This window comes from Oncorhynchus nerka, linkage group LG1 (genome assembly GCF_034236695.1).
Source record: "Oncorhynchus nerka isolate Pitt River linkage group LG1, Oner_Uvic_2.0, whole genome shotgun sequence".
Classification (NCBI taxonomy): domain Eukaryota; kingdom Metazoa; phylum Chordata; class Actinopteri; order Salmoniformes; family Salmonidae; genus Oncorhynchus; species Oncorhynchus nerka.
The window spans coordinates 6,859,681-6,887,029 of NC_088396.1; the positions used below are offsets into that span (position 1 = coordinate 6,859,681).

Sequence of the window (27,349 nt, forward strand, 5' to 3'; positions counted from 1 at the left end):
CAGTAACACTTCATAATACCGTTCAGTAGAAACCATTTATAAGGCATTCATAATGTTTCATATTAGTCCTTATAAACCATTTACTCATCACCAGTCAAGTCTTTTTGCAGTCCTTAATCTAAAGTAATACTACCGGTCAACACATTGAGAACACCAAGGGTTTTTCTTTTTACTATTTTCTAAACTGTAGAATAATAGTGAAGACATCAATACTATGAAATAACACATTATGGAATGATGCGGTAACCAAAAAAAGTGTTAAATTATACTTGAGATTCTTCAAATAGCCACCCTAAGCCTTGATGACAGCTTTGCACACTCTTGGCATTCTCTCAACCAGATTCACCCGGAATGCTTTTCCAACAGTCTTGAAGGAGTTCCCACATATGTGACCAGATTCAGGAAACTACAGTGGTTCCTCCTTTAAAAGTTGCGAGCTTGCACCGCGGGACTTAGAGGTACCCAGCGTCACGGCTTCATTGCTCCAGACCACAAGGGGGAGTTAGAGCACTCATTATGCATTTGGGTCCCACGGTTTTTATATGACCAATCATAGAGTGGTTCCAATGATGAATTTGACGCGAGCCACCTGGTGACTTTCTTCAGCAAAGATGTCTGACAAAACATTACGGTGGAAGCAGATGTAAGTTATAACATCATAACGAGTCAAGTAAAAACTCTACGATTGAGAGAAATATGATAGTTAATGTAGAGACAGACATTTGTGCATATTTCTTTGTCATGAAGTTAATTTATGAAAATTGCTATTTGGCAAGTTAGCTGACTAGCTAACATTAGCCAGCTAGTTAGCTAGTGTTATGACATGAGTATGAATGTTAATGTTTTAGGGACTCTTGAGAAAACCAGCAAACCAGGCTGTCGTCTTATGAAACAGTGGATGTAAAGAATCTAGCTAGCTAAAGCATTTACTGCACAATTGCAAACTGCTTGCCTTGCTTATATTTGCCATGCAATGCAGCTGAAGTAACATAGCTAACTATTTATTTGCTTATTGTGTTGTGGAGGATAAAATAAAAAAAAATATGCCTATGGATGTGTAGCTGGCTACAGTATGTTGCCGATCTGTGTATGGACCCTCAAACGTTTGGTATGAATATTAGTTCAGAACCTATGAACCTCAGCTATCATAGTTGTTGTATCAACTTCAAGTCTGGATGGCATTAATGAAGCCTATGGATAGAGTAGAATATAATAACTTTATTGTGCCAAGGATGCAAGTCTTATATACATGTACTGTAGTTATTACCACGCATGAGATCCCCCATTGTAGCCTGTACATTGAATGTATTCACTGATCATGTACTCTTCCTTGGAAAATAACGGTGCGGTTCAGGTATGAATCTGAGACATTTTTCAGTCATATCCAATACCAGGTGTATCAAACTCCATTATGTGAATGATGCTGTGTCTGCATGTATATATTACAATTATACACTTCAACAGTGTTTACCACTCCTGCTCCTGGGACATCAATGATTACACATTGTAACTATGCAATAGACTAGAAACATGATTGATTTGTAATTCATTCCCTTCATCTGCATTAATCTGAGGACACAGGATAGTATTGCAATGAGAGACTTAATTTCAACCAGTGGAGAATGTGAAACGCTTTATTGAAAGAAGTTCATTATCCAGGTGTTATAAATACATAATGCATTATAATTATGATAATTGTAATATTATATTATAAATACAAGTTCAATCTGTACTTCAATGCACATATGTTGTGCATTATAAAACAAGAGGAAGAAAGAGGTGGTGGTGAGAGGGGGGTGTAGAAGACAGAAAAGGAAAGTGGTAAAAGAGGAGCAGGGAAGACAGCATATGGTTAATGAATCACAGTGCTACCCTAATATTCTCTCAGTTCATCAAAATTACATAGAGTGTCTTGCGGTGTCTCCTAACAAGCCTTGGGCTCCCAGTCGGCCCGAAGGTTATCTTAAGAGCGGGTGAGGTGGAGATGACAGGACTGGCTTCCTCTCTTACATCAAAACATACCTGCAGACGAGAGACAGATGGATAGAGAGATACAGTTGAAGTCGGAAGTTTACATACACTTAGGTGGGAGTCATAAAAACTTGTTTTTCAACCACTCCACAAATTACTTGTGAACAAACTATAGTTTGGCAAGTTTGTTAGGACATTTACTTTGTGCATGACAAGTAATTTTTCCAACAATTGTTTACAGACCGATTATTTCACTTATAATTCACTGTATCACAATTCCAGTGGGTCAAAAGTTTACAGTCGTGGCCTAAAGTTGAGAATGACACAAATATTAATTTCCACAAAGTTTGCTGCTTCAGTGTCTAGATACTTTTGTCTGATGTTACTATGGAATGCTGAAGTATAATTATAAGCATTTCATAAGTGTCAAAGGCTTTTATTGACAATTACATGAAGTTGATGCAAAGTCAATATTTGCAGTGTTGACCCTTCTTTTTCAAGACCTCTGCAATCCGCCCTGGCATGCTGTCAATTAACTTCTGGGCCACATCCTGACTGATGGCAGCCCATTTTTTGCATAATCAATGCTTGGAGTTTGTCAGAATTTGTGGGTTTTTGTTTGTCCACCCGCCTCTTGAGGATTGACCACAAGTTTTCAATGGGATTAAGCCACTTAGTTATCGCTTTTGCCTTATGGCAAGGTGCTCCATCATGCTGGAAAATACATTGTTCGTCACCAAACTGTTCCTGGATGGTTGGGTGAAGTTGCTCTCGGAGGATGTGTTGGTACCGTTCTTTATTCATGGCTGTGTTCTTAGGGAAAATTGTGAGTGAGCCCACTCCCTTGGCTGAGAAGCAAACCCACACATGAATGGTCTCAGGATGCTTTAACAATCGGAAAGGGGATTCATCAGAGAGAATGACTTTACCCCAGTCCTCAGCAGTCCAATCCCTGTACCTTTTGCAGAATATCAGTCTGTCCCTGATGTTTTTCCTGGAGAGAAGTGGCTTCTTTGCTGCCCTTCTTGACACCAGGCCATCCTCCAAAAGTCTTCGCCTCACTGTGCGTGCAGATGCACTCACACCTGCCTGCTGCCATTCCTGACCAAGCTCTGTGCTGGTGGTGCCCCGATCCCGCAACTGAATCAACTTTAGGAGACGGTCCTGGCGCTTGCTGGACTTTCTTGGGCGACCTAAAGCCTTCTTCACAACAATTGAAGGTCTTGATGATCCGATAAATGGTTGACTTAGGTGCAATCTTACTGGAAGCAATATCCTTGCCTGTGAAGCCCTTTTTGTTCAAAGCAATGATGTTTCCTTGCAGGTAACCATGGTTGACAGAGAAAGAACAATGATTCCAAGCACCACCCTCCTTTTGAAGCTTCTAGTCTGTTATTCAAACTCAATCAGCATGACAGAGTGATCTCCAGCCTTGTCCTCGTCAACACTCGCACCTGTGTTAACGAGAGAATCACTGACATGAGGTCAGCTGGTCCTTTTGTGGCAGGGCTGAAATGCAGAATAAATATTTTTGGGGAATTCAGTTCATTTGCATGGCGAAGAGGGACTTTGCAATTAATTGCAATTCATCTGATCACTCTTCATAACATTCTGGAGTATATACAAACTGCCATCAGACAAAATGAGGCAGCAGACTTTGTGAAAATTAATATTTCTGTCATTCTCAAAACTTTTGTTGACTGTGCCATTTAACAGCTTGGAAAATTCCAGAAAATGATGTCATGGCTTTAGAAGCATCTGATTTACATCAAATGTACATAATTTGAGTCAATTGGAGGTGTACCTGTGGATGTATTTCAAGGCCTACCTTCACACTCAGTGCCTCTTGGCTCGACATCATGGGAAAATCAAAATAAATCAGTCAAGAAAAAAATGTAGACCCCCACAAGTCTGGTTCATCCTTGGGAGCAATTTCCAAAAGCTTGAAGGTACCACGTTTGTCTGTACAAAAAATAATACGCAAGTAGAGTGGGGCAAAAAAGTATTTAGTCAGCCACCAATTGTGCAAGTTCTCCCACTTAAAAAGATGAGAGAGGCCTGTCATTTTCATCATAGGTACACTTCAACGATGACATACAAAATGAGAATTTTTTTTTTTTAATGAATTTATTTGCAAATTATGGTGGAAAATAAGTATTTGGTCACCTACAAACAAGCAAGATTTCTGGCTCTCACAGACCTGTAACTTCTTCTGTAAGAGGCTCCTCTGTCCTCCACTCGTTACCTGTATTAATGGCACCTGTTTGAACTTGTTATCAGTATAAAAGACACCTGTCCACAACCTCAAACAATCACACTCCAAACTCCACTATTGCCAAGACCAAAGAGCTGTCAAAGGACACCAGAAACAAAATTGTAGACCTGCTCCAGGCTGGGAAGACTGAATCTGCAATAGGTAAGCAGCTTGGTTTGAAGAAATCAACTGTGGGAGCAATTATTAGGAAATGGAAGACATACAAGACCACTGATAATCTCCCTCGATCTGGGGCTCCACGCAAGATCTCACCCCGTGGGGTCAAAATGATCACGAGAACGGTGAGCAAAAATCCCAGAACCACACGGGGGGACCTAGTGAATGACCCGCAGAGAGCTGGGACCAAAGTAACACACTACGCCGCCAGCGACTCAAATCCTGCAGTGCCAGACGTGTCCCCCTGCTTAAGCCAGTACATGTCCAGGCCCATCTGAAGTTTGCTAGAGAGCATTTGGATGATCCAGAAGAAGATTGGGAGAATGTCACATGGTCAGATGAAACCAAAATATAACTTTTTGGTAAAAACTCAACTCGTCGTGTTTGGAGGACAAAGCATGCAGAGTTGCATCCAAAGAACACCATACCTACTGTGAAACATGGGGGTGGAAACCTCATGCTTTGGGGCTGTTTTTCTGCAAAGGGACCAGGACGACTGATCCGTGTAAAGGAAAGAATGAATGGGGCCATGTATTGTGAGATTTGAGTGAAAACCTCCTTCCATCAGCAAGGGCATTGAAGATGAAACGTGGCTGGGTCTTTCATGCATGACAATGATCCCAAACACATCGCCCGGGCAACGAAGGAGTGGCTTCATAAGAAGCATTTCAAGGTCCTGGAGTGGCCTAGCCAGTCTCCAGATCTCAACCCCATAGAAAATCTTTGGAGGGAGTTGAAAGTCTGTTGCCCAGCAACAGCCCCAAAACATCACTGCTCTAGAGGAGATCTGCATGGAGGAATAGGCCAAAAGACCAGCAACAGTGTGTGAAAACCTTGTGAAGACTTACAGAAAACGTTTGACCTCTGTCATTGCCAACACAGGGTATAAAACAAAGTATTGAGATAAACTTTTGTTATTGACCAAATACTTATTTTCCACCATAATTTGCAAATAAATTCATTAAAAATCATACAATGTGATTTTCTGGAGAAAAAAAATGGAATTTTGTCTGTCATAGTTGAAGTGTACCTATGATGAAAATTACAGGCCTCTCTCATCTTTTTAAGTGGGAGAACTTGCACAATTGGTGGATGACTAAATACTTTTTGCCCCACTGTATAAACACCATGAGACCACGTAGCCATCATACCGCTCAGAAAGGAGATACGTTCTGTCTCCTAGAGATTAACGTACTTTGCTGCGAAAAGTGCCAATAAATCCCAGAAGAACAGCAAAGGACCTTGTGACGATGCTGGAGGAAACAGGTACAAAAGTATCTATATCCACAGTAAAATGAGTCCTATATCGACATAACCTGAAAGGCCGCTCAGCAAGGAAGAAGCCACTGCAACAAAACCGCCATAAAAAAGGCTAGATTACAGTTTGCAACTGCACATGGGGAAAAATATTGTACTTTTTGGAGAAATATCCTCTGGTCTGATGAAACAAAAATAGAACTGGTTGGCCATAATGACCATCCTTATGTTTGGAGGAAAAAGGGGGATGCTTGCAAGCCGAAGAACACCATCTCAACTGTGAAGCACGGGGTGGCAGCATCATGTTGTGGGGGTGCTTTGCTGCAGGAAGGACTGGTGCACTTCACAAAATAGATGGCATCATGAGGGAGAAGAATTATGTGGATATACTGAAGCAATGTCTCAAGACATCAGTCGGGAAGTTAAAGCTTGTTCGCAAATGGGTCTTCCAAATGGACAATGACCCCAAGCATACTTTCAAAGTTGTGGCAAAATGGCTTAAGTACATCAAAGTCAAGGTATTGGAGTGAACATCACAAAGCCCTGACCTCAATCCTATAGACAATTTGAGGGCAGAACTGAAAAAGCGTGTGCGAGCAAGGAGGCTTTCCAACCTGACTCAGTTCCACCAGCTCTGTCAGGAGGAAAGGGACACAATTCTGCGTTCATTGCACGCAGAGTCAGTGTATATGCAACAGTTTGGGCCGCCTAATTTGCCAGAAATTTACGTAATTATGACATAACGTTGAAGGTTGTGCAATGTAACAGGAATATTTAGACTTATGGATGCCACCCGTTAGACAAAATACGTAACGGTTCCGTATTTCACTGAAAGAATAAACGTCTTGTTTTCGAGATGATAGTTTCCGGATTCGACCATATTAATGACCTAAGGCTCGTATTTCTCTGTGTTATTATGTTATAACTAAGTCTATGATTTGATAGAGCAGTATGAGCATTCATTCAAACAGTACTTTTGTGCGTTTTGCCAGCCGCTCTTCGCAATGCTTCAAGTATTGCGCTGTTTATGACTTCAAGCCTATCAACTCCCGAAATTAGGCTGGTGTAACCGATGTGAAATGGCTAGCTAGTTAGAGGGGTGCGTGCTAATAGCGTTTCAAACGTCACTCGCTCTGAGACTTGGAGTGGTTGTTCTCCTTGCTCTGCATGGGTAACACTGCTTCGAGGGTGGCTGTTGTCGATGTGTTCCTGGTTCGAGCCCAGGTAGGAGTGAGGAGAGGGACGGAAGCTATACTGTTACACTGGCAATACTAAAGTGCCTATAAGAACATCCAATAGTCAAAGACTAATGAAATACAAATGGTATAGATAGAGAAATAGTCCTATAATTCCTATAATAACTACAACCTAAAACTTCTTACCTGGAAATATTGAAGACTCATGTTAAAATTAACCACCAGCTTTCATATGTTCTCATGTTCTGAGCAAGGAACGTAAACATTAGCTCTATTACATAGCACATATTGCACTTTTACTTTCTTCTCCAACATTTTGTTTTTGCATTATTTAAACCAAATTTAACATGTTTCATTATTTATTTGAGGCTAAATTGATTATATTGATGTATTATATTAAGTTCAAATAAGTGTTCATTCAATATTGTTGTAATTGTCATTATTACAAATAAATTATTCGGTATCAACTTTTTTTTGGTCCTCCAATAATCGGCATCGGCGTTGAAAAATCATAATCGGTCGACCTCTACTCGGGATATAGAATAAATTGGAACAAGAGCGAATTAATACCCATAAGATTGCAAACCCCTCTTGGTTAGACCTTCTTCCATTTAAGTTAACTTCAGATAAATTTACTTAACTAGGAATTGTAGGTACCAAATATTTAAAGAGAATTTTCCCTCTCTGATGCAAAAACTCAAGGCAGACATAGCATTTTGGAGAATTCTCCCAATTTCCCTGCTTTGAAGAATTAATTCCATTAAAATTGTCTTCCTCCCATAACCACTTGACCTATTCCAGAACATCCTGGGATGCATACCTAAGTCCTTTCATAAACAACTGGACTCAATTACCAATCCATTCATCTGGGATTATAAAACACACAGGATAGGTAAAAAACACCTCGGTATGTACAAGATGGAAGGATTGTCTCTCCCAAATGTAATATTTTACTGTTAAGCCGCTAACCTCCATGCTGTTATGTTTGGCTGGATGACGCACCTCTGTCATCCAGCTGGTTAAGTATGGAGCGCAAGGAATGCCACCCCTTCTCTATTGGCGCTGTGATTTTGTCCTGTGGCAATTAGGAGATGTCACTTTATCGTAACAATCCTGTAGGGGCCTTCCAAGTGGCGCAGTGGTCTAAGGCACTGCAACGCAGTTGCTAGCTGTGCCACTAGAGATCACGGTTCGAGACCAGGAGACCCATGGGTGGCGCACAATTGGCCCAAAGTCGTCCGGGGTAGGGGAGGGTTTGGCCGGCAGGGATGTCCTTGTCCCATCGTTCTCTAGTGACTCATGTGGCGGGCCAGGCACATGCACGCTGATACGGTCGCCAGGTGTATGGTGTTTCCTCCTACACACTGGTGTGGCTTGCTTCCAGGTTACACGGGCATTGTGTCAAAAAGCAGTGCAGCTTGGTTGGGTTGTGTTTCGGGGGACGCATGGCTCTCGACCTTCGTCACACCTGAGGATGTTGTAATCAGCAATGTCAATGTCTTTATCCGGGATCTCTGTGAGAACCAAAATACCCGGGCTCGTGTCGTGCACCCAGATATCAAGAAGGTCCAGCTTTGACATCAAACGTCAAACATTGATATGTAACAGCCCAAATCCTATACATGATTTGAAAGCAGCTTGCTTCCAGGTTACGCGGGCATATCTATATTTATTGTATTTTAAATAATAATCTCAATTGGGCAGTAACAGAGCTAACAGTGGAATTAAACTTCATGGTCACAAGATTATTACTGACAATACCCCTGGGAACATGTAATAATATCTATAGCAGTACGATAATGTTGTGAAATAGTGGAAATGGGAAGAATAACCTGAGCAGAGGTTGGGCTGTTTTTGAGTCAATGCTTTATATGATCCTCCTTAAGAAGGCTTGTGTATCGGAGGACGCATGACTTTCAACCTTCGTCTCTCCCGAGCCCCTACGGGAGTTGTAGCGATGAGACAAGATAGTAGCTACTAACAATTGGATACCACGAAATTGGGGAAAAAAGGGGGTAAAAATCCAACAACAAAAAAAAGCTTTTTACATTGGATAAAAGTAGAAACTCAAAGCTGCAAAATGGTAGATCATACATTGCATTTGAGGAACAATGGGAAAGTAATTATGCTCTGAAAGTTGATCAACTTGTAAACTCACTTTTGAGAAAATGGCAGAAATTGAGAAAATAGGTAAACAATGAACCTAGCTAGGTAAACAAAGTGGGAAACGAATAATAACGTCAGCTAGGGAGCCAGCCAGCTAACGTTAGCGAGTAGTGATGCACCGATATGATATTTTTGGCCGATATCCAATATTTTCCATGCCAAAAAATCTATACCGATATCCGATATTTAAAATTTCAGCAGCCATTTAAGCATTCTAGACAGTTAAATAGTTAACACACACACGGACGCAGCGGTCTAAGACACTGCATCTCAGTGCAAGAGGCGTCACTACAGTCCCTGGTTCGAATCCAGGCTGTATCACATCCGTCTGTGATTGGGAGTCCCATAGGGTGGTGCACAATTGGCCCAGCGTCTTCCAGGCTGTTATTGTAAATAAGAATTCGTTTTTAACTGACTTACCTAGTTAAATAAAAGGTCAAATGAAAAACATCCATAGATTAGGGCCCAATGAATTTTGACTGATTTCCTGATATGAACTGTAACTCAGTAAAATCTTTTAAATTGTTGCATGTTGCGCTTATATTTTTGTTCGGTATTAAACAATTAAAACAAATGTTTTAAGGTATAAAATATATAAGTGTACTAAAAATATAAAACACAGGAGCGCTGTATCACCATTCAAATGTTCTACTTCCATTGGTAGACACTCCAGCAGTATTGATGCTCTTCAAGGTAACATAATAAAGACTTATTACTGAATGTTATTATAAAGTGCTATAGAACTTTCAAACTTTCAAGATTTCACATGACTGAGCAGGGAGCAGCCATAGGTGGGCACGGGAGGGAATATATCCACTGGGGAGCCAGGCCCATCCAATCAGAATGACTTTATTACAGACAGAAATACTCCTCAGATATGGAGGTCCTGGGATGGCGTGGTTAGGTTGTGAGGCCGGTTGGACGTACTGCCAAATTCTCTAAAACGACATTTGAGGCAGCTTATGATGGAGAAATTTTAATTAAATTCTCTTGGCAACAGCTCTGGTGGACATTCCTGCAGTCAGCATGCCAATTGCACACTCACTCAAAACTTGACATCTGTGGCATTATATTGTGTGACAAACTGCACATTTTAGACTGGCCTTTTATTGTCCTCAGCACAAGGTGCCCTGTGTAATGCTCATGCTTTTTAATCAGCTTCTTGATTTTCCACACTTGTCAGGTGGATGGATTATCTTGGCAAAGGAAAAATGTTTATTAACAGGGATGTAAAAAAAATTGTGCAAAATATGAGAGGAGTAAGCTTTTTGTACATATGGAAAATGTTAGGGATTCTTTATTTCAACTCATGAAACATGGGACCAACCCTTTACATGTTGCGTTTATATTTTTGTTCAGTGTAGTAAGCAAGCAGGGATGTAGTAGTAAAATAAAGATGGTTGACCACTGAACGCCGGTCAAATAACTTGACCGCTAGTAAACCACCGCATAAAAATGTACACTCGACTGGGGAATTCGATACTACCATCAGAGTTTACATGCATTTATGCTCCTCTACATCCCTGTATCAGCACAGAGGCAGTAAAAGCTCTGCAAGACAAGAAGTCTGTAGCGGTTTAACTTGTAGAAGTGCTCTCCTAGAGCACTGAGAGTGAGCTTCCTAGAAGAGGGTTTGAGGTTTCTAGTTCTCTCAATATACTGTCTGAACATTAAGGACTCCATTCAACTGACTGTGTTCTCCACTGCTGTTAACAAACCGGGAAAAGGCCACGGAGAGCTGGTCATAAACTTTCATGGGCCACTGTGAGTCAGAGAATGGGTGACTGAGTGAGTGACAGGAAAGTAAGAGAGGCAGGGAGAGAAGAGAGATCGAGCAAGACAGAACGAGAGAAGGAGAGAGAGAGAGAGATGGGGTTACTCTGCATGTAATGTCACTCTGCATGTGACATCACAGGATGTGCTGTTGTCTCCCACACTATAGTTTAAACTATGGAGCTCAAATGGGACCGCTGATTGACAGACAGGTTGAACCTATAGGCAGGTCTATAGTACAAGTGAGGGAATAGTACCAGTTGGGCTTCTCCGATGTGGAGGTGGGATTTCTGCTTGGTTCCACATAGCTGGCGGAGGTGGAGAATCACCAGCTCATTCTCTTCCTGGTCCGACACAGGCTTCATTCTCTATAGGGACGAATACATATTTTAGTAAATCCATCCATCAATCAGCCAAATGTATTTATAAGTCCCTTTTTTACATCAGCAGTTTTTACAAAGTGATTTTACATTAACTCGGCATAGATTCCAAAGAGCAAAGCAAAAGAAAAAACTAAATCCCCAAGAAACAAAAAACCAAGGGAGTAGCCTGGCTCAGAGGGGTGACCCAATCTGTTCTAGCTGGGCCACTACTCATTGCTGTCATTGGTGCCAGTCTATCTATTTTAATCAGCTTCTTGATTTTCCACACTTGTCAGGTGGATGGATTATCTTGGCAAAGGAAAAATGTTTATTAACAGGGATGTAAAAAAAAATTGCAAAATATGAGAGGAGTAAGCTTTTTGTGCATATGGAAAATGTTTGGGATTCTTTATTTCAGCTCATGAAACATGGGACCAACCCTTTACATGTTGCGTTTATATTTTTGTTCAGTGTAGTAAGCAAGCAGGGATGTAGTAGTAAAATAAAGATGGTTGACCACTGAACCATCTATCTATATTTGATCTATTGGTGTCGTCGGTGTCATTGAATACAATATAAACAGATACATTTTCTAAATGGGGTTGTTAAAGCTACTAGCTGTTGGAGCCCGTAAATATATCTACTGCTCCATTTTGACAAAGTAGTAGATATTAAATATAAGATTTCTATTATCGCTGCTCTCATTCTTTACATGGAGGATCTGATTAAGAAACATAGTACTATTAATTGTCAAAACTGATTCTAAGAAAAATAATTATCTTCAGTCTCACAGTCCTTATCAGACCAAGGTTCAAATACTTATTGAAATCTTTCAGATTTAGCCTGCCTGGAGTTCCAGAGGGGCAAGGTTTGCAACTATTCTAATGGTCAATTGTGCCAGACAAGCTCAATGAAGCACCTATAAAGGATTTGAAATGATTTTAAATGGTATTTGAATCTAGGCCTGGTCCTTACCTGAACTCGCTCAAAGATGTCGACCTGTTCGTTATCAGTCAGTTGAGAGAGGTACTTCTGGATGGCCAGCTTGGCCCTGGGAGGATACAGACCTGGATTCACAAACACAGGAACCAAATTAATTGCCATTAAGCCCCCAAATAAATTGGAATAGACTGGGAAGAGGAGAATTGAATGGAGCACACAACCAACTGGGGCGACTGATGGTGAGATATGCAAAGACAGTGTTTTCAAACTCAAAATGTGGAGCAAATTTTTGTAAAAAGCTGACGTAGAAAAATGATCTGACTCAAAAGTGATTCAAACTGCAAACCTTATTGATTTGACAGAGAAGCTGAGATGAAGTGTGTTTGGGAGTCTTTTTTTCTCATGTGATAACATGAAGGTTGAATAAATGGTAATGCACTGCTTATGAATGGATTATGACTGCGGCATTAAGTCATCCTGTAGGTATACCCTTCAAATAAAAATGACCTTTCCAATCTGTATTTGGAAAGATAATTGATTGAGCTTTTATTGTCTCCTTCCCCTGTGCTGTCATATTTTTGGTTATTTTGAAAGCAAAAAAAAAGCTGTCTTCAAAAAAGTGTTCACACCCCTTGACTTATTCCACATGTTGTTGTGTTACAGCCTGGGATTGTGTCACAAGCCTACACACAATATCCCATAATGTCAAAGTGGAATTATGGATTTAGATTATGGTTTTTTTATCCAAAAAAGCTGAAATGTCAATAAGTATTCAACTCCTTTGTTATGGCAAGCATGAATCACATTATAAGTTGCTCTGGGTGCAATAATAGAGTTTAACATGATTTTTGAATGACTACCTCATCTCTGTACCAAACATACACATACGATTATATGGAAGGTCCCTCAGTCGAGCAGTGCCTTGCAAAGAAGGGAACCTATTGGTAGATGGGTAAAACAATTATTTTAAAAAGCAGACGGCAGGGAGAAGTGAGGGGAGTAGTTATTGAAGGGAGATATCTTGCAGCCCGCTGGCTCCACCCCCGAGGCTTATATGGACTTCCTGCCCCAACGAGGCGAGCCTTGTGGATCATTAAGCCAGGGAGTACCTGTGCGGCCTGCACAAAGGGGCAGAGAACGGAGAGGGAAGCGTGTGTTATGAAGAGAGATAAATATCTGTGTGATTATCCGTTGTGACCTGGACTGTCTAATTACCCCCACTGTGTACCAAACCGGTTTGGCTGAAGACCCGAGTTTAAGGATTACCCCTGGAGAACGGAACGGACAAAGAGAACGGATTGTGGACTGTGAAATGGCTGGTGATTTCCCCCTTTTCCCCAGTGTGCAAAACTCCCCATTTGCATTCCAGTTGTGCTCCTTGAGTGTGTTTGGTAATTGAACTTGGTGATGTGGAAACCCCACACCCTTGAACCTGCTACAAAACAGTGAATATCCCTTTGAGCATGGTGTAGTTATTAATTACACTTTGGATGGTGTATCAATACACCCAGTAACTACAAAGACACAGATGTCCTTACTAACTCAGTTGCCGAATTGGAAGGAAATAGCTCTGGGATTTGATGAGGCCAATGGTGACTTTAAAACAGTTAGAGTTTAATTGCTGATAGGAGAACTACAAAATTGTAGTTACTCCATACCACTAACCTAAATGACAGAGTGAAAAAGGAAGCCTACATATTCCAAGACATGCATCCTGTTAATAAGGCACTAAATCAAAACTGCAACAAATGAGAAATGAATGTTAAGTCCGGAATACAATCCGGTATGTTTGGGGCAAATCAAATAACACATCACTGAGTACTACTCTTCGTATTTTCAAGCATGGTGGTGGCTGCATTATGTTATGGGTATGCTCAACATCGGCAAGGACTAGGGAGCTTTTTAGGATAAAAATAAATGGAATAGAGCTAAGAACAGGCAACATCCTAAAACATGGTTCAATCTGCTTTCCAACAGCCACTGGGAGACCAATTCACTTTTCAGCAGGACAATAACCTAAAACACAAGGCCAAATATACACTGGAGTTGCTTACCTAAACGACATTGAATGTTCCTGACTGGCCTAGTTACAGTTTTGACTTAAATCGTCTTGAAAATGGCTTTCATGCAATGATCAACAACCAACTTCACAGAGCTTGAAGAAATTTTAAAAGAATAATGTGCAAATATTGTACAATCCAGGTGTGCAAAACTCTTAGAGATTTATCCAGAAAGACTCACAGCTTTAATCACTGCCAAAGGTGATTCAAACATGGGGTTGAATACTTATGTAATCAAGATACAGTATATTAGTGTGTTAGAATTTTTCTTCCACTTTGACAGAGTATTTTGTGTAGATCACTGACAAAAAATACAATTAAATCCATTTTAATCCCACCTTGTAACACAACAAAATGTGGGGAAAAAGTCAAGGGGTGTGAATACTTTCTGAAGGCACTGTAATAGATCCAGTAGACTTTGGCGTACCCTCAATCCTCTCGCAGAGTTTGTGCAGGTCGTGCATAGGGCAGGCCTCGCACAGCTTGACCTGTGTCTTGGCGCTCTGCAGAGCTGCTGCCGTACTGAAGGCCTGCTTCAGAGTAAGCATCACCTCATCCACCTATAGGCACACACACACACACACACACACACACACACACACACACACACACACACACACACACACGTCTAACTCCACTTACAGCAAACAACAATTTGGATTCCTAGCATTCCACATAACCATTCCTCCAGGCTCTCTCAGAACCCAATACATTATGACCAATGTTTTGTGATACTGGTAGGCCTACAGTATATTTAGTTGTGCATACAGCTTTAGTTAAACATTTTGACATAGCCCAGGTATATAATAGCAACAATTCAAACACATTATGTGGCCCAAGCAGGAAGCAAACTCACAACCATGCTAAAATGGTTCTCCATCTCCAGATAGTGAATGTGCAAGCTCAGCCCTTCTGTAAGACCCATGACTGAAATATTCAACTAATCAACACCACCTCTCTGGACCCTAATTAGCTAATTCGATTGTGTTGCTGCAGGGTTGGATTAAAACTCTGCATATGGGGAACCCTGCTCTAATGAACTGAGCCATTGGAACCAGTCAGGGACCAATTTGAATTTGTATTTATTATAGTTCCCAATTAGCTGTTGCAAAGCCAGCAGCTACTCTTCCTGGAGTCCGGCAAAATGAAGGCAGTTAAACAATTTTGAAAACATTACAATACATTCATCACAGATTTCACAACAAACTAAGTGTGTGCCCTCAGGCTCCAACTCCACTTCAACATATCTCCAAAGCAAAATCCATGTGTACGTGTGTATAGTGAGTATGATATCGTGTGTGTATGCATGTGTCTATGCCTATTTTCCATAAGTCCCTCTTTGTGGCACCTGACCACACTATTGAACAATAGTCCAAGTGAGACAAAACTAGAGCCTGTAGGACCTGCCTTGTTGACAGGGCTGTTAAGTAGGCAGAGTTGTGCATATTATGGACAATGACAGTTGCTCAATTTCCACATTATTTAATACAGTATGTAGTTGAGGTTTCGCTTTTAGTCAATGATTTGTCCCAAATACATATTTAGCGGTAACTTATTCCTTGCCACCCATTCTAAAACTAACTGCAGCTCTTTGTTAATTGTTGCTGTCATTTCAGTCGCTGTAGTAGCTGACATGTATAGTGTTGAGTCATCTGCATACATAGACACTCTGGCTTTACTCAAAACCAGTGGCATGTCGTTAGTAAAGATTGAAAAAAGTAAGGGGCATAGACAGCTGCCCAGGGGAATTCCTGATTCTACCTGGATTATTTTGAAGAGGCTTCCATTAAAGAGCACCGTCTGTGTTCTTTTAGACAGGTAACTCTTTATCCACAATATAGCAGGGGATGTAAAGCCATAACACATACATTTTTCCAGCAGCAGTCTATGATTGATAATGTCAAATGAGATGTACACAGGGGGTGTGCAGTGAGAGGAGCTAGCCAATACTCACCAGGGATTCACTGGCACACTGGAAGACGTAGCACACATACTGGCCCGGACCAGTCTCCCCTGGGTCGCGAAAGATAAACCCAAAGTGGTCCGTCTTGTTTATACCCTGAGCAAACCGCACAATACAATCAAATATCATGATACGCTACAATACAGACGATACACTACATTGGTACAGTTTAAGTATAGAATTCATTGGTAGTTTATACAGCACAGTATATGTTTGAGAGACTGGTTGGAGAGAGGTTTCTCAACCTTCTATAAATCAATTTACATTTTCTATAAATCTATTTAATCCCCTACTACAACATTGTTTGCAAGTGAAGAAAGACGTCAGCAATGCTATGTAATGTAGCCTTTATGGACCGAGTGGCTGTCCCTGGTTTAAACAATACTTAGCCGAAATGTATTAGGCTATAAACATCAAGTACAAACAATAACACAAGAGCATTATCTTTCCCCCAAATATGGCAAATGGCATATTCTGTTATTTTATTGTTTAATTGGACTCCCTTCAAGTAATTGTTTTACTAACCTTTGATAAGAATGCATTTCTGAACTTTAAATTTTATTAATCATTAATAGAGACCTGAGGAGTGCCATAGCCGAGGGGCTACACCAGAGGTTAATGGTTATCTGTAGGAGGAAGGCATGTGGTGGGGGCAATTAAGCTTGGAATGTACTGAGTGTAGGGAAAGCAATCACGTGGCAGGCATTGATAAGGGGAGAGAGCCATGGATTATTGATGAAGGGGGTCGAGGTCAGGTCAGGTCACGTTAACTTCTTATGGCTGGGGGGCCAGTATTGAGTAGTTTGGATGAATAAGGTGCCCAGAGTAAACTACCTGCTACTCAGGCCCAGAAGCTACAATATGCATATAATTCGTAGATTTGGATAGAAAACACTCCAAAACTGTTTGAATGATGTCTGAGTATAACAGAGCTCATATTGCAGGCAGAAACCTGAGAAAAATCCAACCAGGAAGTGGGAAATCTGAGGTTTGTAGGTTTTCAAGTCTTTGCCTATCCAATATACAGTGTCAAATTTGATCCGATTGCACTTCCTAAGGCTTCCACTAGATGTCAGTCTTTAGAACCTTGTTTCGGGCTTCTACTGTGAACGGGGAGCGAATAAGGGCTGTTTGCGTCAGGTGTCTGGCAGAATGCCATGAGCTAAGTTTCACACGTGGCCGTGAGCACGAGCTCTGTTCCTTTTCCTTTCTAAAGTCAAAGGAATTGTCTGGTTGGAATATTATTGAAGATTTATGATAAAAACATCCTAAAGATTGATTCTAGACATCGTTTGGCATGTTTCTACGAACTGTAATGGAACAGTCGTCTGAACTAAGTGCCTGCGCCTTGTGAATTTGGATTTGTGAACTAAACGCGCGAACAAAAAGGAGGTATTTGGACATAAATGATGGACTTTATCGAACAAAACAAACATTTATTGTGGAACTGGTATTCTTGGGAGTGCATTCCGATGAAGATCAAAGGTAAGTGAATATTTATAATGCTATTTCTGACTTCTGTTGACCCCACAACATGGTGGGTATCTGTATGGCTTGTTTTGGTCTCTGAGCGCTGTACTCAGATTATACATGGTGTGCTTTTTCCGTAAAGCTTTTATGAAATCTGACACAATGGTTGCATTAAGGAGAAGTATATCTTTAATTCCATGTATAACACTTGTATTTTCATCAACATTAATGATGAGTATTTCTGTAAATTGATGTGGCTCTCTGCCAAATCACCGGATGTTTTGAAAGCAAAACATTACTGAACATAACGCGCCAATGTAAACTGAGATTTTTGGATATAAATATGAACTTTATCGAACAAAACATACATGTATTGTGTAACATGAAGTCCTATGAGTGTCATCTGATGAAGATCAAAGGTTAGTGATTCATGTTCTCTATTTCTGCTTTTTGTGATCCCTCTCTTTGGCTGGAAAAATGGCTGTGTTTTTCTGTGACTAGGTGCTGACCTAACATAATCACATGGTATGCTTTCTTCATAAAGCCTTTTTGAAATCGGACACTGTGGATTAACAACAAGTTTATCTTTGAAATGGTGTATAATACTTGTATGTTTGAGAGATTTCTGTTGTTTGAATTTGGCGCCCTGCACTTTCACTGGCTGTTGTCAAATCGATCCCGTTAACGGGATTTCAGCCGTAAGAAGTTAAGGGAGAAAGAAAAGTGTATCACTTAGTTTCCTGCCTAGCAATAAAGATACAGTGCTTGTACAGAAGTGTAGGAGGAGACACAGCCTAGGATAAAGGGTTAAAGATCAGCGCTTGTGTGAACAGTGTCTTTGTCTATTGCAGCTGTACTGACTCTATGGGAAGAATAAACTTGGTTTGAGCTTTCATAGAGTCCGTTGAGTTGTTACTCTGAGAATTAGAACCGAACACCTTTTTCCGTGATGTGTCAAAATACCATTTTCTATCATATTAGTAGGACTAGTAGTCAAGTAAATCCTTGACAATGAAAAGATGAAAGACTGAGACGAAGTAATGTGCATTTGTACTAAAATACTAAGAAATGATCCTCTGACAATGAAAGCCCCCAAACTAACGCATTTATTTATTCATGAAGTAGACATGTTCAAGAAAATAGTCAAGTTTGGGGAATTTGCACCTGTGAAAAGCTCTGTAGCATTGGGAAGGGATGAGCTGGATGAATGTGAATGTAAACACGGAACACAGTAGAGTGAAAAACAAATCCAGGTTTACCAACCTGAGAGCAGGACGAGATGTCTTTGAATCTCTTTTCCAGCACCACAGTCTTACTGTCTGGACTGATCAGGTTCACCTCGAAGCGTCCGACCTGAAAAACAAGCACACACATTAATGAGGAATCTGACCTTGATAAATTGATCAAGTCGGCTTCTTTAGAAGAGTAGAAAGTAGGCTTGAGGGAAATACTGTATACCAGGGTATTCTGAAAAAAGTCAATGGTTTTTCAATACAATCAAAACTATATTTGAAGTTTCTCAAAAATGAGATTATTTGTAGCTACTTTTTAAGTTAATACCTGTAGTCAACTTGTGCAATACGTTAGCAGATAAAGCACCTTGAGTTCTTCATTTCACCTGTCACATTATTTTGCATTATGAAGCTTACTGTTGTTCCCCAGAACAGCTGAGGGAGTAACGTGTTTGTTGTAAAGGGCCCAAATGGGATAGTCCATAGTGCTCTATACATAATCGGCGAGTCTCTGTTGTGCGGCGCACATTAGGTAATGAAGTTACAATTGTATGCAATTCTCTACTAAACATTTGCCATCAGATATCTTATAATGGCTTTCTGCCATTATAAGCTCCGATATCAGAGTTCTGTACTACTGCCATTTTTTCCCCCGTCCATCCTACTAGCATTTTTTTTTGTACGTTCTTCTCCATGAACACATGCTGCTCTTCCTTCTGAAAAGCATGCATCAAAACTTTGTTCATTTGCACAATCCCTCATTCAATTTCGCTTGTAAATGTCCACACTCACCTAAAATGACATTCGGTAGCTATTAACTATGCTTATAACTTTATGAGCTGAATTCGCGTATCTTTGCAATTAGTTTACATTCGTTTTCGCTCGTTAACATTTACAGCATTTGTGTGATTTCACTATTACTTGTGCATATGTTTTGTTAGGATTTTGGTAATAGATCAACAATGACCTTTTTTTGTGCCCCCTTGTGTGTTAGGCTGGTAATACCTTCATCCCGGAATTGCAGAAGAATTGTATGACGGTATCAAAATCCTGATCCTGCCCAAAGCCTAATGGAAAGCAAGTTCACAATGTCTTATGATGTCTGCACAAATAATTTCCCCCAAAATTGACTGCCACAAAACACATTTCCATCTACAGTTTTTATATGGGTAAAGTCATACCTTATGAAAAAAAGTAATGACAGCTGTGATGGAAACAGGAAATTTCTGTAAAATTTAATGAATGCCGAAAGATAATTTGTTCAGTCGACACGGTGGGATATTTTTGTGTCGGTAAATATTGATATAATAACCATCATATTGAAGTAAACTTGGAGTCACGTGATGATATGGTGTGTGTGATCCTCCCACTACAACCATGCAGTTTATTTGGCTACAGATGAAATAAGTTACAATGAACTTCGCCGGGTGGTGAAAGTTCACGGTGATCTTGATGCTCCTTTCCAATAAATATTGAGGGTCTTATTCTGTGACATGATGATTGATGCTTGACTGCCTCTTAACAAATAAAAATATGCTCGCTCTTATCCACAACATCATAATGTAGAGTAGCCTACTCGTTCTGTATCTGCTGTTGGCTAGAGAGCACGTGCCAAGAACAGAATAGGGCCATTTGCCATTTAATGCAACAGTTTCTGTGACAAAATTATTGTAAGTTGAAAATGCAATGGAAACACATTGAACATAAGATTTTTATTCAGTACATGAAAACTCGGGCAAAAAAAAATACAAGTCCTTTTGGTGGAAACACATCACTGGCTGGAAAATGAGCATATTTTCAGTATGCAGATTTTTATACATTTGCATGAAAATCTGGATAGCTACAGACCATATTGAGCACTATGCTCCTCCACTTTCCTAAAGTGGCTTTTATGAGGATGGCTTGGGTGTGAGGACAGGCAGCTGGATAACTGAACAGCTTGCATGGTAATCGTCAAACCAGCGTTCAAGTTGTATCCATTTTCTTTCAAATACTTGAGCTGCGCTTGCCTGGCGCAATGGGAACAACCGAATAATCCCCGCACATCTGACACACTGGACTGGCTCAATGAAACCCTCAAAGTATTAGAGCGATTTGCAAATGTACTATTTGAATCCAGGTCTGCTAATCATGGAGAAGCACATTGTTGTGTTCAAGACCAAGACCGGAGCAAGTTGAGTCCGAGTCAAGACTGAGACCGGGAGGGGGTCAATGGGTCTGAGACCATGTCCAGTTCAAGACCATTTTTGTAATTTTACAAAATCACCACCACAATAAGAGTTCAAAATATCCAGTATTTCTGTGTTCATATTTCAGAACAACATGTGGATTTAGAAATGTCAAGAAAATGCTTTGCACATTCACTGCTGCCATCTAAATTGCACCTGGGCTGGAATAATACATTATGACCTTTCTCTTGCATTTCAAAGATGGTACAAAATAAAAACGTCTTTGTATTATCTTTTACCAGATCTAATGTATAATATTCTCCTACATTCCTTTAACATTTCCACAAACTTCAATGTTTTCCCTTTCAAATGGTACCAAGGATATACATATCCTTGCTTCAGGTCCTGAGCTACAGGCAGTTAGATTTGGGTATGCCATTTTAGGCAAAAATTGAAGAGAGAAAAAAGGGCCAATCCTAAAGAGGTTTAAATGGGAAACTAATATGCAACTCATCAGGGCCTGGCTCCCCAGTGGGTGGGCATGTCAGGGCCTGGCACCCCATTGGGTGGACCTGTCAGGGCCTGGCACCCCATTGGGTGGACCTGTCAGGGCCTGGCACCCCATTGGGTGGGCATGTCAGGGCCTGGCTCCCGATGTCATTCTTCTGTGAGCTGCTCCATGCCAAAACCAGTTGAGAGCTGCACACTCTTGCTGCCTGCAGATGATATTTCGTTGAAACTAGGCCATGTGTGAATATATTTCACATGCTTTGCAATTGCGTAAGCTACTTTGTGCATGATTTCTCGTCGTATACCTCCACCACACTATTTTGATTAGCATCAGAAGGGATTAAGAAGTGAGTATAAGCAATGCCCACTGAAAAAAACTGGGTATGCGGTTTATACCTGCGTATACCCTCCACTAAACCACGGGCTCGTTGTGTTTTACAAAAAGTGCACTCTCCTACATGAGTGTGCTGGCATTACGGCTGCTGTCCTTTCAGAATCACCAACCTGTCGCACACTGAAGGTCTATAGGTTCACCACTGTGCAAAACAGTGTATAGTAGATCTATAGGCTGTTAAGATAATGTTTCAAGAAAGGAATGCATATATTTGGCCAGGCCAAGCCATTTTATGCGCTGACTGAATGGAAACAATAGTAACCCGTTCTATGAGTGGAGTGGAGCACAATAAGGGAGCTCTGCTCCTAGTGGTTAACCTGTTGAGTGTAGGGGGCAGTACTTTGATGATCTTTGGATGAAAAACGTACCCAAATTAAACTGCCTATTTCTCAGACCCAGAATCTATAATATGCATATAGTTGTAAGATTAGGATAGAAAACAATCTAAAGTTTCCAAAACTGTCAAAATATTGTCTGTGAGAATAACAGAACTGATATTGCAGGCAAAAACCTGAGGAAAATCCAACGAGGAAGTGCCTAAGAGAAACAAATCTCCCTGTTCCATTGCATGCCTTCCCTTCATTTAAAGGGATGTCAACCATATTTCCCTATGGCTTCCACATGGTGTGAACAGTCTTTAAACATAGTTTCAGGCTTTTATTCTGAAACGATCACATCGCGTCAGTGGATGGCTGGGTGCCAGCAGAGTTTTGCTTGCGCAACAGCTTGGAGCGGACATTTTCTCTCTCTCTCCTATTGAAAAAGCTACGTTCCGGTTGAAATATGATCGATTATTTATTGTAAAAACAACCTGAGGATTGATTATAAAAAACGTATGACATGTTTCTACGAACTTTACGGATACTATTTGGAATTTTCGTCTGCCCATCATGAGCCTGTGGATTTCTGAACAAAACGCGCCAACCAAATGGAGGTATTTGGATATAAAAATAATCTTTATCGAACAAAAGGAACATTTATTGTGTAACTGGGAGTCTCGTGAGTGCAAACACCCGAAGATTAATTTTATTGCTTTTCTGAATTTAGTGACCAATCTACTTTGCTGCTAGCTGTTTGTAATGTTTTGTCTGCTGAGAGAGATATCCTAACAAGCGCTTGGATAGCTTTTGCTGTAAAGCTTTTTTGAAATCTATTACACCAGGTGGATTAACAACAAGCTAAACTGTGTTTTGCTATATTGCACTTGCGATTTCATGAAAATTAAATATTTTTAGTCATTTAATTTGAATTTGGCACTCTGCAATTCAGCGGATGTTGACGAAAATGATCCCGCTAACGGGATGGATGTGCCAAGAAGTTAACCCCACTGCCTAGGCAGCGAATAGCCGGAGAGAAAATTATGCACGCACCTGCAGGCAATAGGAGTACAGCTGTCCCTATATAATGGGATGCTTCCCCACAATCAGTCTCCCGAAAATGATCTTCAGCAAGACTGGGGGTCGGCAGGGCCTTAAGCCCTGTGGGACTCTGCTCCACTCATAGAACTGGAGTTACACTCCGGTAACTATTGTTCTACAGTGGTTTAAGGCGGAGCGAAACACTCCCAAAATGTACTCCCTGCCAAGTCTAACTCTTCCCACTTAATGAAAAGGTTGGACGCAGCAATGGCTGTGACCAAATCCTGCAGTCCTGTAATCCGCCCTACTCAGTCTAGAGGTATTTGCCAATGACTAGTGGGTAGATAAACATAATATGAGCTAATCTGTACAAGCAGATAGATGATACTTCAATATTCTGTCAATTTTAAGATTGGTCTAGTAGTACTGTAATACTAGTTACAGAACAATATCCCTAATCCATCAGCCCAAACACAGTAATAGACATGACTCTACCACCCCAGGAGTCATGTAATGTAGTCATTCTAAATGGAAAAAGCTGATGGAAACCCTGTCCATTAGTCCTGCACTTCTCACCTTAGCTCTAGCGTTCCCATCAGCAAACAGTTTAGAAGACATACTCACAGATTTCTCAGTGTAACCCGCCACACTCAATCAATATGCAAAGCCAATGATTCGTGGGCAGATAATAGAATATGGGTCATACTAATCTGACTCAGCAGATATTTGATCACTAAATTTGATGGAATATTGAGTTACCATTCTAATAGTAAAGTAACACTAGTTACAGTACTAGTTCCCTCATCACGCTGCCCCAACACAGTGACACACAGATGGGCAGTCAAGACATTCTCTACTGTACTGACAGTGTCAAACAGAGGTCACGTCTCTCTCCTTGAAAAAAAGAGTGGACCTAATGGGAACCCCGCGCAATAGTCCTGCATCCTTTAACTCAAGTTCTCCCTTTAGCCACGCTGAGTACAGAACGAGCTAGAGTTAGACGACAGGTAGAATCAGATCAAAGGAGACCGTGACGACCACGACGCTGCTGCAAAAATATCCTCTACCCCTGAAGTCCTCTATCCTCTCTATCCTCTTCCTCTGCTCCACGAGTGGAGTGGGCTCTTACACCCTGAGGTAATGGCCGCCCTACTGCCTCATAAGCCGCCTAAATGCCTTCACAAAGCCAATTAGACAGCCGCTGTTTAGAAAGTGGTCTACCAAGTGTACTAGCACTGACACAAACAGCTGAGGCAATGACCTAATCATCGCCAAGGCGCGCACCGTGCACAGGCGATGAAGTCCCTCTCCACATGGGGAGGGGGGAGAAGGCCCACAGCGCAACAGTCTATGCCCTAAATGAGCTCTTAATAACCTTCTGCATAAATTCTGGGTTAGGACGTAACACGCTCTGCTCAAATCGCCATTGATGGCAAGGCAGTCGGGTCTCGTCGAAAGAGCACACAAATCACTGACGCGCTTGGCCGTAGTCAAAGCAAGCAACAGTGCCGTCTTCTGAGACAACATCCTGAGGGGAATTTGATTCAATGGCTCGAACGGCGTCTCGCAGAGCACCTCGAGTAACACAATCAAATCCCACTGGGGCAGAGTGGCTCTAGGCATTGGCCTAAGCCGCCACGTTCCCAATAGAAACTGTTTCACTAGAGCTTGGCTGAAGACGGTGTCACTGCCAAACCCCTCATGACAAGCTGAAATCGCTGCCGCGAACACCTTAATGGTGGCGGGTGAGCGCTGCTTGTCAAACATGAACTGTAGGAATGAGCGCACTCTCAACCTGACATCACACGGGGTCCACATTCTCTGTGGACTCCGTGGAACACGTTCCATTTGCTGGCATTCAACATGGATGTGGAACTTGCATGTGAAGCCTGTATGGTTCTGATTACTGAATCAGATAACCAACGGCACTCCAACCATGATGGCGCAACCAACATTTGAGTCATCTCCGAGTACCAAGGAGCCCCTGGGTGATCGGGGGCTATCAATATGATTGACAGCCCTCCTGTTCTCATGCGGGCTAGCAGTGGGAGAATGCAGGACAGCGGTGGAAATGCGTACAGGCCACAGTTGGTGCGGAAAGGCGTCTATCCCTAGTGCCGGTTCGTCCTGGGCTCGTAGGGAGAACCATAGGAGACACTGCACGTTCACACGTGACGCAAACAGGTCCACCTCAGCTCTCCCAAGCCATTCCCATATTTGGATAACAATGTCGGGATGCAGTTGTCACTCGTCTCGGGGACCCCCTCAAGACATTTATTTGTATTTTTTAAATTTAAATAAAGGTTAACAAGGCAAGTCAGTTAAGAACAAATTATTATTTACAAGGATGGCCTACACCGACCGAACCTGGGCGACGCTGGGCCAATCGTGCGCTGCCAAATGGGACTCCCAATCACAGCCAGTTGTGATACAGCTGGATTCGAACCAAGCTGTCCTGTAGTGACGCATCTAGCACTGAGATGCAGTGCCTTAGACCTCTGCGCCACTCGGGAGGTCTGCCAAACGATGACAGTGCCTCACTGGGTCCAGTTGTAGCTGGGCAAACCATCGCTGTGTTCTGCGCATGTGCAGAAATCCCAGCGGAACCGCGGAGTGGGCAGACGACATGAGACCCAAGAGTGTCATGACAGAAATGCGCCGTCACCGTGTAAAACCTTCTTAGGGCCAGCAACAAGGCAGCCCGTCTAGGATCCAAAATTCGAGCCTTCATAGTCACAGTGTCTAGCTGTGAACACAGGTAGACAATCTGATGACTGGGCCAAGGCGCGGCTCTTTTCACCATACACAGCAAACCCCAGACGTGGGAGGTAAATCACTGTCTGTCGCCAGTTCTGCTGACGGGGCGAGAACCAGTAGGTTGGCTAGGTAGGCTAGTAGCCTTGTCCCTTGACGACGCAACGGTTCCAATGCTACCTCCACCGAATGGCATACTTGCCTACTTGTACGCCAACCTTTGCAAGGCAAAATGCAGAAACTTCCTGTGACGTAGATGCACCGGCACATGAAAGTATGCATCCTTTAGGTCTACGCTTATACAAAAGTATTTGTTGTGGATACATTCCAGCAGACGTTTTGTCATAAGCACTCGAACAGGCCTTTTGGCTTCGCTCTCGTTGAGAGTGCGTAAATCCAATATTGGCCTCATTACCCAGTCTTCTTTAAGCACTAGGAAGTAGTGTTCCTTTGCTCTTGGGGATTACTGTGACCACCTCCTTCGCGAGAAGTTCTATAATCTCTTTCACAAGAGCGGCTATTTTCTCTGGCGTCTTCATCACGGTCTCCACCACGCCAGAAAATAGGGGAGGAGTTCGGTGGAATTGGATGGCATAACCCTTCTCCAACATGCAGCTTAGCTTGAGTGCAGCTTTGCTGCCACTCCCAATAATGCTCTGAGAGCGGGAGAGTGCGAAGCTGTGGTACAGGACGTGTATTCCTCTATGGCCCAAGCCGCCACTGTCCCTCGACACTGAAGAAGTGGGACAGCCCAGGGTTGAAAGGGGGAGGAAATATTGGTGTGTTCTGTGAGAAACGGGGGCGTTGACACTTTGGTTACACATGTAACCTTGTGGTTGCAGCCCTCCATGAACACAGCACGGGTCTGAGCTGCACTAACTGAGGCACCTGCCTGAGTAAGTTATTTTTTACCTTTATTTAACTAGGCAAGTCAGTTAAGAACAAATTCTTATTTTCAATGACGGCCTATGAACAGTGGGTTAACTGCCTTGTTCAGGGGCAAAACGACAGATTTTACCTTGTCAGCTCGGGGAATCGATCTTGCAACCTTTCGGTTACTAATCCAACGCTCTAACCACTGCGCTACCTGCTGCCGTGGCTACCCGCCACCGTGTAGGTGTAGGGTTCTCATGAGGTATAGCATGGCGGCTCATCAAGAGTGTCCGCTCTGCTGTCCTCTTCCCGTCATGGTCGCCGTCTCTTCTGGCTGCCCCTAGGTCGCCAGGGTGACGAAATTAAGATCTCTCTCGCCGGGGGAGTGGCTGCCTTCTCTGGTGCCGCCGGAGGGGCGGGGGGCCCACTCTTGGTGCACCGGATGCTGCCGTTCGACGGGCTCTCCGTC

At 42.0% G+C, this 27,349-nt stretch overlaps 1 protein-coding gene across 3 annotated transcripts in view; it reads right to left on the minus strand.

The window, feature by feature from the left end:
• The window catches only part of tbc1d4 (TBC1 domain family, member 4), a 158,389-nt gene that overhangs the window by 75,747 nt on the left and 55,293 nt on the right, over positions 1 to 27,349 (minus strand). For all 3 annotated transcript variants that reach the window (XM_029666306.2, XM_029666220.2, XM_029666394.2), the window contains exons 5-9: positions 18,855 to 18,944; positions 16,113 to 16,217; positions 14,586 to 14,718; positions 12,132 to 12,223; positions 11,052 to 11,162 (exon numbers count right to left, since the gene is read on the minus strand). In XM_029666306.2, the coding sequence (XP_029522166.1) occupies positions 11,052 to 11,162; positions 12,132 to 12,223; positions 14,586 to 14,718; positions 16,113 to 16,217; positions 18,855 to 18,944 (531 nt within the window). The remainder of the gene's footprint in view (positions 1 to 11,051; positions 11,163 to 12,131; positions 12,224 to 14,585; positions 14,719 to 16,112; positions 16,218 to 18,854; positions 18,945 to 27,349) is intronic.